This window comes from Empidonax traillii, unplaced genomic scaffold (genome assembly GCF_003031625.1).
Source record: "Empidonax traillii isolate 1590-97213 ecotype Southwest subspecies unplaced genomic scaffold, ASM303162v1 scaffold100:size1405979, whole genome shotgun sequence".
Classification (NCBI taxonomy): domain Eukaryota; kingdom Metazoa; phylum Chordata; class Aves; order Passeriformes; family Tyrannidae; genus Empidonax; species Empidonax traillii.
In genome coordinates, this window is record NW_020955293.1 from 105,964 (window position 1) to 122,860 (window position 16,897).

The following is a 16,897-nucleotide window of genomic DNA, read 5'->3' on the forward strand; positions in this document are numbered from 1 at the left end:
GAAAGGAAACCTCTGTTAACAACTTCAGCATTCCTTTTAATTGATACAGTTAAGAGAACGTGTATCAACTTACCTGCAAAATCTTTTACATTCACATTTGCACCTAATCTGATTAGCTCCTTGACCTGTTTAACATCCCCTCGAATTGCTGCCATATGTAGAGGAGTTTCCCCTCGTTCATTTCTCTTGTTAACCTTGTCTTTTTGTCTTGAAGAAGAGGTTGGAGTTTTCTTTTGTGTTGGTGTTGTCTGTAAGGAATGATTTAAGGTGGAATCTACAAAGGAATTTTTATATGGTCACTGCAGGTTAATTAAAATGAGGTGAATTAGAAAGAGTGTTAACACTTTCATTCAAAAATGACAATAATCTGTGAATAATTATGTTCAAATAAAGGACATATTTGACACTTCATGTGTATCAACACAATGCCTATCTTCAATGTGAAACAGAGCATTTTGCAAAATCTAACTAAGCAGGTTTCAATGACAAAAAAAAGGGAACAATCCATATGGAACAGTGTCTGAGAGGCAAAAATAATCAAAGAAAGAAAAGAGATTTTCAATTTTTACAGCTATTGTAATGCAAAGCTTTGCACATAAATAAAGAAGGTCAAGAATTTTTCATCAAATTACTCATCCACGCAAAATAGTATTTAACAGAATTATGGATAATTTTAAAAATGGCAAAAAACCAAGGACTATTGAAAAAAACATCAGGGATCAGAATATTCTGACCGGGGCAGAATTAAAAAGGCAGGAGGAAGAAAACTGTTAACTCTGTAAGGTCACCTGGACTGTTGTCTCTTGCTGTCATCTGCATGAGAAGTGCCATCTGTTTGCGTTCTGACAGAGGATAACCAAAAAGAATGCTAACTGGCGCTGATTTCTTATTTCCAGCATCCTTCTTCATTTTCTTTTTCTCCGGACCTTCCTTCTCTGGAAATAGGAACATTTAAAAACTCAAACGTCAGTTCCATCAAAACATTTTTCTAGAAATTAAACAATCCTTTTAAGGTATGTAAACTGGTGATTGGTGACATGTGATGAAAACCAGAAATTACACCTCCAATTTACTGCCTTTGTGTTAGTGTTAGTTACCTGTTCTAATCATATTAGGATAATAAGCTACTGAGTTAAAGCACTTAAAGCTGTAAGTAGGATTATCAAAAAATTCTAAAACATGAAAAATCTGTTTTACAGTAGGAAGGTTTGTATATGTCACAACTTTAATTTTCAGAGATTAAAGTCAGGCACTTAAAACATTCTGTAAGATCAGCTGGTCAGTTTTCAATCTTGAATACAGATCTGATACTACAGTCTATTTCTACTTCTCTCAAAATACCATGTTAAAATAAGGAAAAGACTTCTTAATACTGATATTTGCTAAGTAGTCAAAAGACTGATTCTCTCAAACTCGTCCTGTTATTTCATCTTAAAGCAATTTCTTCTAGAAAATTCAAATCCTTTAAAAACTTAAAGCTATGTTATATACATAACTTCTTTCCTTTTATCAATATTTACAACAGTTGTTTAAAGTTTCATGTCCAAGTTTTAAACCAGGAGCTAAAATTACACATCTGAATAAACAAATCAGACACAAATCCCAAAAAATCCCCACCAAAACCAAGAAACCCTGTCATCTGCAAAGGAGAAAATATTAAGAGGACTCCACTGAAGAAAACTTCACTGACCTTCTGCAGAGAGATAAAAATTACAAATTAGAAGCTTAAGTCCCTTTGAGGTTCCTAGTTACCATTTCATTTTCTCCACTTCTGCATTCCTCCTTGTTTCACTCATTTCCTCTCAACTCATTTTCTGACTTCCTAGCCTTCTCAAAATCCCACCTTCTAGGCTTCATTACAGACACAAGCTCTAGTAATGCAGTGCTCTTGAGGCACAGGAAGGCACATCAGTAGTTCTCATCTTGAATTCCACATAAGAAATGCATGATTTTACAGGCTAAACAATTGCAAGCAAGACTATTTAAAGAATGGAAACCTACAGATCTATGTACATATTCAAGAAACCTCTGTACATTTATCCATCCTATTTAAAAAGGAAACAAGATCTCTTTTACAGAAGCAACCCATGAGATATTTTTTAAACTACATACATCTCAAGGTCCTGAATATCTAAAAAATCAATTCAATATCAATGCTGTTGACCTCTTGATAAAAGTACATTATAGGACAACAAAAAACCCCTTCTATAATGAAATCGTACTTTCAACTTTTCACTGCAAGTATGTTGTGCTCTCTCAAGAATAATCTGCAGTATACTCTTTTATTGACTGATCTAGTACTTCCATCAAAACAACATATTTCAGGTTGTCTAGCTTTGATCTGCTGTTTCTTAGCTTATGCTATTCACTGCTCATGATTTTTTTCTTGAAAAACACATTCATTTTCCTTCTGAATTTTCCCTTACAATTTTATAGCTACACTCAGCTTGAAAAAATAATATATCAAAATAAATAAAATACATCTTCTGATCATCTAGCTTTTACTTTTACAACAAACCTAAAGAAGTCACAAGACTTATAGCAGGTGCACTTGATAATCCTTTTACTGGAGCATGTCCTGTATAAGGCTGTGTGGCTTTCCCCTCCCAGGATTTCTCATGCATACAACCTGGTTCTGAGTGTATAAGATAGAACAACACAGGAAAAAAGGGGTGGAAGGAGGCAAAAGGAAGGGAGTAGGGCATACAAAATAAAAATTTTTGTACATCAATAAATAAATTAATGCTCCAAGAATACCATCACACAGTACACTGCACCTTAACAGGAAAAGACCAACTTAGCATTTAGGAAATTCAACTTTTTAGCTATTCTTCATCTTGTGGTTACAGAAAACTTTTCAAAGTTGTATACTTGATGTTTATACATTCTGAACAGCAATAACTTCCCTAATAGAGAAATAACATCAGTTTAAGAAATTAAATTTAGGTAGAATTTAATGTATAAAATTGACTGTTAAAGTCAATTACTTTGTTTTGCTTTTGTTTTTGTTTGTTTTTTTTTTTTTTTAGATTTTGAGCATTTTGTTTTCAAAGCCTATGGAATAAAAATATCTTCTTTTATATTCCGATTATTGTCACTTTTTGGTGTTCTTCAGCAGTTACAAACAAAACTCCCCACAAACAAATTCCCCACGAGGGAATTTTTCATTATTAAAAAAATAAAAATTGACACTCTTCAAGTGACTTAATGTTCAATCTTATTTATTAAATGAACTTCATAACATGCAGCCAAATCTATGTGGAAGGTTTCCAAAATCTTTCTTCTGCAACATAAGATTTTCACCTAACACTTTCAAAAATTATTTCAAAACAGTCAGGGGCTCACCATAGTCTGTTTTCATGCACAAGAATCCCACCATAGTCCAAATTGTAAGGAATAACAGGATTAATAGGACCATGTGAAGTGAAAATATGAATGGCTTGAAATAAGTGCTTCTAAGGAAGTTATAAGACTGAATGACATACAACAAAAGTCTAATATGTTCACTGCCAACAACTGTGGAAGACAGGTCAAGATGATCAATTCTGCAGATGATGAAGCTGAGAAAATGGAGTTTCTGAGTTCTGTGTGATTATGGCAATCTGACTGAAGTTATTTTAAAGAGGAAACACATCATGACTGACTGCTTCTTCCTACCCTCAAGGAAATGCAAACCTTAAAATATGATGAAGAGACTTCACAATGCACTGATCAATGTAGAGATATCAAGGCACTATTGTGATACCTAATTAATCAAGTTTATGACATATTTATTTAACCAAACCAACAAACACACATAAAACTGCCTCTGCTTTCCTGCCTCAAGCCCAAACAACAGTTAGAGGAACTTGTTATAGCTGAACAGTAAGCCCAAATCCATCAAGCAGTGTGTAAACAATCCTTTCAACAGCCCCACTAACCTCTGTAACTACGGGACGCACAAGTACGGGAATTGTGTTACCCATGCAAGATAAAGAGGTCAGTAGTTTTGCTCTCCTGGATGTCAAGCAAGTGCTAAAAGAAGTATGACTGTGCCACTTTTGGACTGCTTTAAAGACTGAAATTGAAGAGGTCAGAAAACAAAACCAAGATCCTACTATAAACAGAAAATCTGGCAAACATAATTTCCAAGAAAGATCAACAAATTACCACATTGTGTAATTGCAACTTGTTATTCTTCCTGAATAATCAACTATGTAACAAGACTATCTTCACAATGAAAATATTTTTACGACCTGCAGTTATGTTTAATTATTATGAAAAATTCACTTTTCTCTCTTTAGACTAATAAGGTAGCTAAAAAAACAAATTTGACCTTTGCAAAATCAACACTTGCCTGTTGTTTTTATTCTAATAGTCACATCAAAAGTTATGTAAAACTAACCAGACTTTTTATTTTAAGTAGGCTAAATAACTGATGGCTTTTTAATCAAATTATAATTTGGGACTGGGAGACTTCAAATCAGAGAATTTATTTTAAAAGGTAAGAAAAATGTTTCTCCTTCCACCATCCAAACCACCAGTGTTAATCAAAGTTTGCAAATCAAAGACCTCTCCGTAAGATTTACTTACATAAAGGTTAAAGCTATACTGCAAATACATTTGTCTGCAATATGTATATACTGTATTAGTTTTTTGTGATTGCTCTGACCAAAGAATGGAGATGTCATAACAGCGCCCTCAGTTTTGGCCTCTTCAGAAGGCCACAGGTCTCCCGGGACTCACATTACCTTTCAGAGCTCGGCAGACTTTGCAGCTACTGCAGCCATCTCAACTGGCATTGCATGACTACCTTTAGGCAACTGGACTCAGTCCTAGCGGGTATAAAATTATTAAGAAAGTAACCTGAAGGCTAAATCTTTATTTAATGCTAATTTATTGTGGAGTTTCTTAGGAAAAAAAAAATTATGTTTAGACAAAGAAGTGGGCTATAATTGTTCTAGACTCTTAGAGGATACTACAAATGCTCATTTTTTTCAGTCTTGCCAAAACTGACTGGGTGTAAAATATACTTTATGTATACTGTTGCAGATATGAATTCTTTTTTTTAAGTATTTTTACATAAAGTTAACATTCAGTTTGGCTGTCTGTGATCATTATCATTTACCGTTTTTAGACAAGACCCGAAACAAAAAGGGCCCACCAGAAAAAGAAGAGGTGAATTGCAGGTGGAATTTTTACAAAAATAAGTGAAACCCCCAAAATCTTAGTTTTGAAAGACCCTGGAGATAGAACCAAGGCAGACCTAATGATCTAAGTTCACAAAACTAGGTGTCCCCATTATTTGTCTGATTTACATGCCTAAACAGGATGAAACCCAATTATCATGGGGTTTCTACTATCAGCTAGTGATACTATCACATATCTTGGGAATAATCCATTTATTAAATTAAACTATTGATTAAATTAAATTTTTTATCCTAGAGCTACATTTTATGGCATCTTTTTGTTTACTCAGACACATTTTTAAAGACTGTATATCTTCAAAATCATCTAAAAAGCAAACTCAAAGGTCTTGTAATCTGATACAGAGCAACTATTTACCGAAAGTCTTAAGACAGTTTTGCTATTCTGAACTCTGAAACAAACATACTGGAAGGCTATTAAAACAGAATCTATTGGAAAAGGATAAAATACATCCTGAAACTGTAATGGAGAGTGGGAAGAATGTAGCAGTAGCACATTTTTTCCAAGTCTTTTCAATTATGAATTGCATCCACAACCTTTAAGTATTTTTCTAGAATACCAATACAGATTGTCACAAACTATAAGAAGAAATCTGAGGGCTTTCATTTTTTAGCTCTACTAGCTGATAAGAAGCTTTTCATCACCTCTTCTTTTTCCCCTCTGTTTCCGATTACATTCTCATCTCCAAAAACTTACTTTCTTCCTTCTCAACATTTGTCATTCTCTGTACATAGTTATCAGGGAGACACTTCAGTCAGAGGTAACAGTTTAGTTCACTGATATCAAAGCTTTTCCATGTATAATGCCAAGTTTGTGTCAGAAGTAGTGCTGCTTTTCACGATCACTGATGTCAGTCCTAATCCATGTCAGCGACAAACTTGGCACAATCTAAATGCTTAATTCCCACTGGTCTAATCTAATTGGTTAGGTAGAGAATCAGCATTATAGGAACAGTTTTTCACCCTAATAATACTCCTGCTCTAAAGTTTCTGGAAAGGTCATGTACGAAGTTCTCCCCTGGGAAACAGGGCAGTTGCTCTTACCTCCTTACCTCAGCAGAAATGAAACACACAACAAGAAGTGATGATTACGACTGTTACCTTAACTATTTCTTGCCCCTACTTGAACTGTTCATTTCATCTCCCTGCTACAACTTGCAACAGAAAGATTTTGTATTGTAAGCACTGCCTTGATGTGCACATCTAAGTGCCTAGAGTAATCAATCTTGTTTGTGGCAACTGTGACACTAGATGCTATAGCAAAAGGCACACAGAAAACTGTGTTACCTTACAAGACACTGTGACGATGACTTATTTAAAGTTGATGGGGTGGGGAGAGATGATAAAAGATTTTTAACAAAGAAAACATTTGGCAAATGCTGAATATTACATCTACATATATTTATTTCCATTATGAAAAATTGTTATGGACTAATACCAAGCAAAAAATTTAATAAAGCAGATGCTGGGAACATACTTATTATTTATACATGGCCTTTTCAGAATCAAGTGGTATCTTGAATAGTATAACACTCTAGAATGCCATAAAACCACTGAAAACAGATCTAAAGCCAAGAGCATTGTTTTCTAATGTGACTATTTCAAATTTGGATTTCTTACCATAAGCTTTTTGCAGTAACAAAAGCATGTATGTATTATCCAGGAGCTAAACCTTCTGCATGAAATCAGTCCTGGGCAATAATTAAACATCTACTGAGGTATATACTTCTACCTTGCATTTAAGTCTAAGCATATTAAGGGAAGTGCTTTGTTTATGAAAACATTCAAATGTACAGTAAGTCCTATAAAAAAACCTGTAGTACTGAGCCTTTGAGAAATTTGGGGAACATACCTTCTGGTGGCCTTCCAGAGGGCATGGGTATTTTCTGGTTACCAACAGGACTATTACTAAACAATGACAAAGATAACTAATTACCTAAACTCAGAGACAACTGCACTCTTGGAATATATCCAGATCCCTCCATCTTGACTTGAAAAGAGCCATGTTAGGGATGGTATTTTGAAGTCTTGAAATCAGTTTTAACAGAATAAGCTTAAGCTATGAAAACCTACTAGCCTGTGCAGAAAAGGTATGCTGAAGAGGGAGATCACAGGAACTTAAACTGAAAGAGAAGTGTGCTCTCCATGGCCAGTTTGGATAGCTCTGTAATCTAGCAACCTTTTCTTTTATATGGAGGACAGTACACCTACCAATCTTTCCCACTCTCCTTCTCCCAAAAAATGGTTGTGAAGGCTGACAAGCTGTGTCTCAAATCAAGGTATTTACAGATTTTTTTCATCAGTTTACTAGTTTAAACAAATGGACTTCTACAGATGACAGTGAAAAAACAGAATTATCAAAATAGAAGCAAAAGAATGAGGTTAGGAAACAAGTGGAAAATGTAGATAAACTATGGAGTCATGCTGGCCATTGCTAATGACAAGGTGAAAGCCCATCAGACTGAGATGCAACAACCAGAAGCAAGCAAGCAAGTAAGCAAGTTTTATACTTAAAATATCTTTTTTAAAGGGAAAAAAAATAATATAATATACAATAATTAAATTAAGAGGTATTTTATTAACAAATAATTAGTTAAGGAAATAAAAAGGTTCTACCTGTGTCTGAACTGCGATCTTCATTTCTGGATGGACTAATAGTAAAAGGAAGTTTACGTTTCATGGAAGACTTTTCTTTCATCTCCTTCCCCACATCACTCCTATCCACTTTTGGAGTTTTGTTGTAGGATGCAATCTTGTCCTTGCTCTAATAGAAATAAAAAGTATACTAAGTAATTTTTGCATATAGCAGAATAGAATTACAATGTATACAGACTGAAAAGACTATGTGAGAATGTATGTGCTTATGTTTAAGTATGAATATTACAAAGTTTTTAAATAAACCTTTAAATTAACCTTAATCAAAGCAATCAATGGCATGTCTTAATTTTATAAATTAGTAACTTCTAATTTAATTTGTGTTATTTCTACTTTTTGATACATTGCTGTAAAACTGGTGTTCATTATTAGAGCCTTAATTAATAAACAAAGGAACAACACATACTGAAAAAGAATTTGCTGTCTTGACAATCATCCCAATTTCCTTTCCTGACCAAAATGATCCCAATAACAGCACAATAAAAGCCCACACTGCAATTCAGACTGTGAATAGCAACACAGTAACAACAAAAAAAACCCTAATAACCTCACCTACCTCCACCCCTACCCCATAATCCATCCATACAGAAGTCCCTTTCTATTTCAACAACAAGAATAGTGCAGTGTTTAATTTTAGAAAATCTATGAAGAAACTTTTTAAACTCACATCAAATTTAGAAAAAACAGCTAAAAGCTATTTGGATTTTTTAGTTGTATAAATCTGGGGATTTTGTCTTACGAACCATATTTCAGAATAAACAGAGAAAACCCTGAACGGGCACAATATTAACTTGTGCTTGATTACTTTACTAATATAGGAGGAAAGAATATAAAAGATACCAGGTTAGTGAGAAAACTACCAAAGGGAACACTGCAAACCCCAGTATTTTAGCCTACCAATCAAGATGCAATGCAGGGACATTTTTCTGTTTTCTGTTCATTACATGCTGCATAAACACATTATCCAGCTATGTCAGCTATCACAACTCCACAGCTTTATATCATTCTTAACAGATGATCAGATGAAATCACCGAAGATTTATTTTGACTGAAGAAAAACTAGAAAAGAACTCCAAGCAAAGATGCTGTTCTCAAAGGCACCTTTCCTTTTTATTTTTTTTTTTAAGAACAAACACGGGTAATATGATATCATCTGACACGCTGAGTTTAAACTGTTGCCAAAAAGTTAGGCAGAAGTGATTACAAAAAGAACCTGTAAACAAACTTTACAACCTTCAGAAGGCAAATGTCTCTACCAGAGAAACCACAAAGGGATTAGTCTATGTCAAGGGAATTCCTGAAGTATAGAGGTTGATGCCTCCAGAGAATACCTGTGTTCACTCCAAGTTTAGAAACCCACAAAACCAAAACTCCAAACCAAAACACAAAATAAAATCCATACAGCAAAACCAAAGCAAATGCTCCTTCAAAACCCCAAAGGAAACAACCAACACTCCCACCCCTCCTTTTTCTTTTATGCTAGAACAAGAAAATCTAAAAATCTAAACCCCCTTAAGACTTCCCTGAGCCCTTTGGAGATACAGTGGCTGTACTATTACTTATGAAAGAAGCTAATCCATCTAACACAAGTCATTATTTGCAAATGCATCTGTAAATTGACAAGAGCAGATCCAAACTCCATTAAACCCTTTCCAATCTCTTACACTACACATATAACTTTCTCACTTCAGCCCAATCTCACCGAGAGCTCTCTTACACCTTGCTCCAAACAATCCAATTATTTCTCATATGTATGTAAATTTCCCCCAATATGATAAAACGGCATTAAGTTTCATTGCTTTCCCTAAAATATTATCTTTAGTACTATGCTGTAGAAAGGATCAATTAAAAATAATCTAAAATTCCTAAGCAGGAAACATTGGTTCCAACTTGTTCTGTAGAAAAAACCAAACTTTTTGCAGTTGGTAATCCTTAAAAAGAACCCCTTTTTTGAGTACTCATCAGTAAAATACATTGGCAGGTGCTCACTAAGAGACACAAGCTGCTTAAATAATTTGAGAGCTTTACATTTATTCTTATTCTTAAATTGCATATATTTTTAAATCATGACTGATTCACTAGTTTTTGAATAATCATGGAATATAATTTTGTGATGATTTTGTGAGACAGTTCAAAATGCATACTTTCAGATAAATGAAGATAAAGTGAAAATGAAAAAACAGGCTATACAGAGAATATACAGGAACCAAAAAAAAAAAAAAAAAGGGAGAGTATCTTGTTGCTTAGCTATCACAAAAATAAATATGGAGCCACCACCAGTAGTGGACCTTCCAATTCAAAAGATGCAATAAACAGGGTGTTTGAATAGTCTGTAGAAAGTCAATGCTATTTAGTATTTTCAGTGACAAAGCTGAAATAGAGATACAATTAATTATGCAGACATCATCACACCTGGAACATAAGAAGAAGCAAAGAGCACTGGCAAAGGGAAAGCAAAATGACTAACCAATTTGAAAAGCAGTCTAAATATAAAACAAAACTGGAAAAGCTAGAATAAAAACCAGGTTCTACAAACGATAAAAATAATTAATCGTACAATCACAAAGCGCCATGTTAAAAGTTAGAAAACTCTTAACGTCCTCCTGGATCCAACTTCAAGTAAAGGAAGGCAGGAGGAAGCAGCAAGCCCTGCAGGTTAGAACAGGCATTCCATTTTTAAGAGTGAAAATTCACTGTTTCACCTACTCCTGGTCACTGCCAAGATCACAGACATCCCCTTTTCAAAGTACAAAGCAAGGTTCAAAATTCAGCATCAATAGTTTAATGTAATCGATGGAAGTAACCTAAAAAAAAGTTGAGGTGTTTTATAAAACAACCTGTAACTTGTGTCTGTGGACTTCCCAAAGAGGTTCATTAATCTGAAGTGAAAACTGCTAATCAGATAAAACAGGGCAACATTCAGACACATAAACTACTGCTGCAAAGTGAAAAGCATTACATACTTTCCATGTCCACAACAGTTAGAGAGCATTTAATGGCTTTAGACTGCAACAGAAGACAAGCAAAGGTTATTTAACCTTCTTCTAAGTGTCTAACTCTGTGCCAGTCGGCACAATTAAGTATCAGAATAAACTGCCCAAGGAGACAGGAATTTCCATGAGGCAAGCCTTTAAAGAAAAGGTCTGGCAAACATCTGTCAAGAACTGAGTACAGCTTATTCTACTCTGGGGCAAATGGATGAACTGGATCTGCACGTCTCAACATTTAATGCATGCCTCACTGGAGGATGTAGTAACAAGGAAGAATTTTCTCTGTCAACAAGACCATGCTAGTGTGCCATGATGAGGAACACATTTTTAATCTGTTCAGCAGAAAACTGTCTCAGAAGGCTAACAAACAGCAGTCTGGACAATATCTTGATATCCCATTCCAGCTCTATTGTCTGGTACTGCTACAATCAATGACAAGACACAAAAGGAGACAACAGAGAGCCATATAATCTAGCAGATGTACTGAGCCCTAAGAGAATAAGCATTCTTTTTCGGCCTATCAAAGATAATTGCATACTGAAGCACGTTCTGTATGGTATTAAATGGCTTTGGGCACTGTTGATGGACTCTTCTAAGGCAAGAATTAATTCTTACAAACTCTAAATGTGTTTCTCCTTTCGATGACATATCTCTAATTTACTTCCTGAGTTTGGCCAAGTAAGTTTCAAAGTATAAATTCAGATAAATTAAAATTTCATTGTGTTCTTATGTTTATAAAATAGCTCATGCTAACATTAAATGGTCTAGGTGCTGTATACACTCCTAGAGGTGTTGAGTTTTTTTTATTTTATGCCCCCAAGATGAGCAACTGATATAAACTGAAATAAAAACACATGTACCATTAAACATATATGATATAAACTCATGATTGCTATTCCTAATGATTTTTTAAAGTTCTCAGAAGATCTGAGTGTATAGCTAATTCAGACAGCTATTTACTGGCTGTTAGAACAGCACAATAAGCAATGACTTCTGGACAAATATGAAAGATTAAATCTCATAATAACAGTAACTTCACTAGGTGACTAACTAGTAACTTCCTCAGGCAACAGCTCAACCAGATTGAGCTAAACAACTGTGTAACAACTACAGAAGGAAAATCAAACCCTGCAAGTGTTTTTAGTTCTATCTTAACATGTTAACCATTGTAATAGTCTTACACCACTTGGGCCGTTACAGTTTTTATTTTGAGAAGAATGAGGATTTTTTTTTTTTTACAGCAGTGGTGCCCTTTAACATTACTGTTCACTTGTAAGATGCACTGTTTTGTATGAACATTACGCCTCAATATTTCCTCATATCAATTACAGTAGGTAACAAATCCATAACATTTTTAATAATAAAGTTCTAATGCATCAAGGACTATTGCTTTTAAATCCATGGTTGTAAATATTTACATATTGAGAAAAAATCCTTACTTGCTTAAGAGAAATTTCCACTACTTCCTAAAGGTATTTCATTAAAAATACCACAGTTGATTTCGCCTGGTCAATCTTAACTTGAGAGTTCTGTGTCTGTGTATGTAATAAAGATTTGCATTTACAATTTTCTGTCGTTCAAACTCAAACTCTAGTCTTCAACTACTGCCTGCCGAATCTAAATTATTACATTTTGGCAATATTTTGTCTATTTTTTCTAACATGGGGGAAAGAGTGCAGATTAGTCAAAGGCCAGCTGAACAGTTCTGACAATTGTCCACATGTTAGAGAATAGCTACATGACTGTTTAAGTGACTATTTAACATCTGAACCATGTATTCAGTTCTTCTTAAAATATGAAAAAAGCTACCAATCATATTTATTATGCTAAAAATCTGAATTCAGCAATATTAACTGAAACACTTATACTCTCCATTAGTAATAATAATTCTCCACTTTTATTTAGGATTTCATGTTTTCAATACTACGTATCATTTTTTATCATACAATTCCAATCCAAACCCTAAATTATAAATTGTGTCAAGGTGGACAATGAGCAACACTGAACAAAACAGTGCAAGCAGTTTATCAGCTTCTTTTTGGTATCAACTTAAATCAGTACACCAACTGGGATTCCTCATTTGTAACCTTGGTCAAACATCCATCTTCCCTTAGATTTTCATTTTCTAAGTAATCCTGCTTTTACTGGCACATTATGTTCAAATACCAGGCAAGGTAGAATGTTACATTTGTTAATTTCTGTACTGATGACCAGTCTGAACAACTAAGAACTCCCTGTTAGGGCAACCAGCTAAGGGCAGACCTTGACCTGAACTAATATGATAATGCAAGGGTTTTATATGTGATCATTAAAAACAGAACATTAATTTACTCCTTTCTAAATCAAATCAAAGCTGGTCGTACTTCCTGGTGGTTAAATAAATGGCATCATGTTCGCTCTTCCGCTTCCTGGAAAAAGTTATTCATACTTTCGTATGAATCTGTGTCTTCTTCCTTAACATTCTGGCAAAGGAGCTACAGATCTCTGTTTCAGAAGATTCCCTAACTTGGAGAGAACCCCCAGGGCAGATGTAACCACCACTGTTACTATTAGTGATGGAACACCTTTGGGAATTAGGAGATTACTGGAGAGGAGGTGTTGACACAACCAGTGAACTGGGCACAAGGGCCACTGGTAAGACAATTCCTCTGGCAGTGGTTGCAGGTTCAACAGCCAGTCTGGAAACTGGTACCAATTTTCTAAAATGACAGCAAGCAACAAGGAGAGGAGGTGGGGAGGAGTCAGGGAGTAGAGAAGCAAAAGGGGGCTCACAAGTAAATTCTGCTTGGATTGATTTTTTTGTTTGTTTTTAATTCAGAACGCAGAATAATTTGTATATGAAATTCAAAGCCTAGGAAGGAAGGAAGTAATCTGCACTACAAAAACATATTAATCTATTTCTAAACACTCAAACCTACAAATAAATGCACTCCAAGCATTTCATGTTATATCTTTAGCAAAGAAACAGGGAAAAGGAAAACTTAAAAACCAGCACATTTCAGCAAACCTGATATTTTTGCTTTGATGAAAGTGAACAAAAGATGAAAATAATCTTAACTTCTGTATTAATAGATTTTAATTTTCTTGTGTCAAAAGTTGGGCTTTTTTGAGAAATAGTGAAGTGTCAAAATAATAATTTGAGTTCATAAAGGTAGAATATTTTTTTTGTCAAATAAATAACCTAAAATCTTTACAAAAAGTAGCTTATTTACAAGTGTAAAAATACAAAGGTTGTATTTAATACCATTAAATATCACAGCCTTCCTATTCTTGCTGCTTGTAAGCCCCAGACATTCTCTCCTCTTTCCCAGTACTGAATGATACTTGAATTGACTTGACCATATTCCAGGAAAAGGACAAGGTTAAAAAAAAAAAAAAGAAAAAAAAAAAAAAAAAAAAAAAAAAAAAAAAAAAAAAAAAAAAAAAAAAAAAAAAAAAAAAAAAGAAAAAAAAAAAAAAAAAGAAAAAAGGGAAGAGAAAAAAAGGAGAAAGGAGAAAAGAAAAAAGTAAAAAGAAAAATAAAAAAAATTAAAAAAGGAAAAAAGAAAAAAAAAAACAACATTATTTCATCCCTTTACTAATAAGCCAATTTCCTTTCCCCATTTTACTCTGTTATCTTCCTCTTCTTATCTAAGTAGTTCATCACAGTTATCAGAAACAGCTACCTTCACCTCACTTTACTGGGACCCATAAAACAAACTGGGAAGAGAATAAAAAGTCTAAAGTTTTCTGTGAATGTTTCTGGAAGACAAACAGTTTCAAGTAGATGCTGAATCTTCTAATCTTTTCCTATTTTTTTAGCCTCCTCCTGTCTTATTTCCATCCTTTAAATGGTCTTAAAGGGAATACAGATTTCAACAAAAGAATATGACCACACACGTAATCCTTTTCTAGAGAATACAGTTTTAAAGACTGTTGGGAGATAAATGGATTTGCTCTCCTTAGGGAAATATACATGCAGCTCAGAATATTATTCCAGCTTCTGTTACTCATTGGTACCCCAGATAAATCCATAGTCTATTGTACAAGTCTACTAAGCAGATAAATCGGAGAACTGGGTTATTTGCAACTTGGCTTCAGAAGTTTGAAAATTATGGGATACTTCACATTTATAAACAACTAACCACCCTTGAGCATTACTGGAGTTCCCATATTCCTTCATTCTCCAACATAGACTGTACAATTTTTAAAGGGGACTCCCTTGTACAGGAGTTACTCTTAATGCTTCTGCAGCATTTGGCTTTCAAATCCTCCTTAACAGAGGGAACAAGTCCCTGTGTCACAAAGGAATATAAGAAACTTTTATTTGTTCATTGGTCTGTGCTCTGTCACAGGTCTTCAAAAATGTTTTGTCTATTTCTTAGGGAAAGTAAAATTAAATAAAATATGGATCATTATTCTTGTGAGTGTATAAAGATTTCATACTAGCTAGGATACGGAGACTATAAACTAACTTACATCAAATTAAAACAAAGCATCCAGCTTCCTTTTGAACTGTTGCAAATGACAATAAAAGGCATAAATTCTGTCCCTTACAATCATGTAAAAAGTACTATTTTTTTTCTGCATTCAAGATACAAGAACACAGATTCATATTTATTTCTTCCCATTACAGCAACAAAAATTGTGACACACACTCTTCATTTCTCTGAAATTAAACGGACATGAATATAATTTCGTTACCTTTCTTGCAGTTGTTTTTTCCACCATGGTGCTATCGCTGTCAGAATTTTCAACTTGAACTGTTTTTGTAGACCCAATTTTGGGCATTTTATAGCTGTTTAGCTAGCAGTATCTTGTATCAGTGGGTTCATCCTGTGTCTGAAAAACAAACAAACAGCATTACATAAATATACACACTGCAGTGTCATTTCAGGACAAACGTTACTGCAGATGGTAGCAGAGCTGAATAGTACCCCAAAATTGATGTCTAATAATGACACCTGGCTTCAAGCATCCCACTCATATGCAGCTCAAATCTTGGGGGAAAATCCCAAAAGATCTAGCATGGCTACTGCTGGGCACAATGTCATCAGAAAACCACCAAGTCAGATAATGAAGAGCCTCACCTCTCTAACTTAACCTTTTTGACAGACTTAACACTTACAGCTATTTTAAAAGGTTCACAGGTTCAATATCTCACTTATTTTAGAGACCAGGAAGATTCACAAGGGCATTTCTAGCCTGGGAAACTGAAACACTGTCTACTCAAAGTGCTAGGAAAAAAAGGTCAGATCCTGGTGATTTACTATTCTTTCTGTTGGATCAAGAGGTATCTGTTAAAAGAAAAGTCTTCTAAAGCTTAGGCTTGGAACTAGAAACCTTAATTTCCACTGTCTATCAAATTAATTATATAAGACACCACTATATACATATATCCATATAAAGCTCCAAGAGCTCTGTAGTGTTTCATCTCCAGAGTACACCAAACAGGTGTCATTACAGAGTCACATAATGGAAAAGGTTCAACTCGGTCTTCCACAGAATGAAGAGACACCCTTCTCGTCAGAGTGCCTGAGAGGAAAGGTCACATGAAAAGTAAAACTGCATTTGATGTCACTTCAAAGCTGGTGCCATTTTATGGATCTTTTTGAGTTGATGTATTATGTTGCAAATATTTACGTGATCACAGTCTTACTGTGCAGTAGTAATTTTATATCTCCGCAAGTCTTCGTTTCAGGTGTGATATTTCTATTGTTGCTTTCGTTTCTGTTACAGAACAAGGACACTATTTTGGTTTGACACAGTTAGCCACAGAAACTGGTATTTTCTCTTTGGCAGATGACTTTGAGAAAAACACTTTGCATACTAGACCTGACACACAAAATGTAGATACTCAAACAAATTTCTACAACCCACCCATCCACCCACCCATCCTGCACAAGACCTTAACTATGGAAAAATCCCTTACAGAATATGGCCAAGATCAATAGTTGTTTACAACAGTGTAACATCTTACTTTCTTAATTTTCCAGAACAGGAGGAAAAAAAACAGATAGGAAGGAAAGTTCAAAATGCTCAATCCTAAAGTCAGAAAATTAGGAAATGCTTCAGTGAGGTCTGCAC

The 16,897-nt window shown here is 34.5% G+C and overlaps 1 protein-coding gene across 2 annotated transcripts in view; it reads right to left on the minus strand.

Annotated features, from left to right (window-relative positions):
- Nucleotides 1-15,676, minus strand: part of ANKRD12 (ankyrin repeat domain 12) — a 39,663-nt gene extending 23,987 nt beyond the window's left edge. The window contains exons 1-4 of one of the 2 annotated variants that reach the window (XM_027882049.1): nucleotides 15,515-15,676; nucleotides 7,803-7,950; nucleotides 789-935; nucleotides 74-274 (exon numbers count right to left, since the gene is read on the minus strand). In XM_027882049.1, coding sequence (XP_027737850.1) covers nucleotides 74-274; nucleotides 789-935; nucleotides 7,803-7,950; nucleotides 15,515-15,601 — 583 coding nt within the window. In that variant the 5' untranslated portion in view covers nucleotides 15,602-15,676. The remainder of the gene's footprint in view (nucleotides 1-73; nucleotides 275-788; nucleotides 936-7,802; nucleotides 7,951-15,514) is intronic. The other variant, XM_027882050.1, reaches the window with a different exon arrangement.
- Between the last annotated feature and the right edge of the window lie 1,221 nt (nucleotides 15,677-16,897).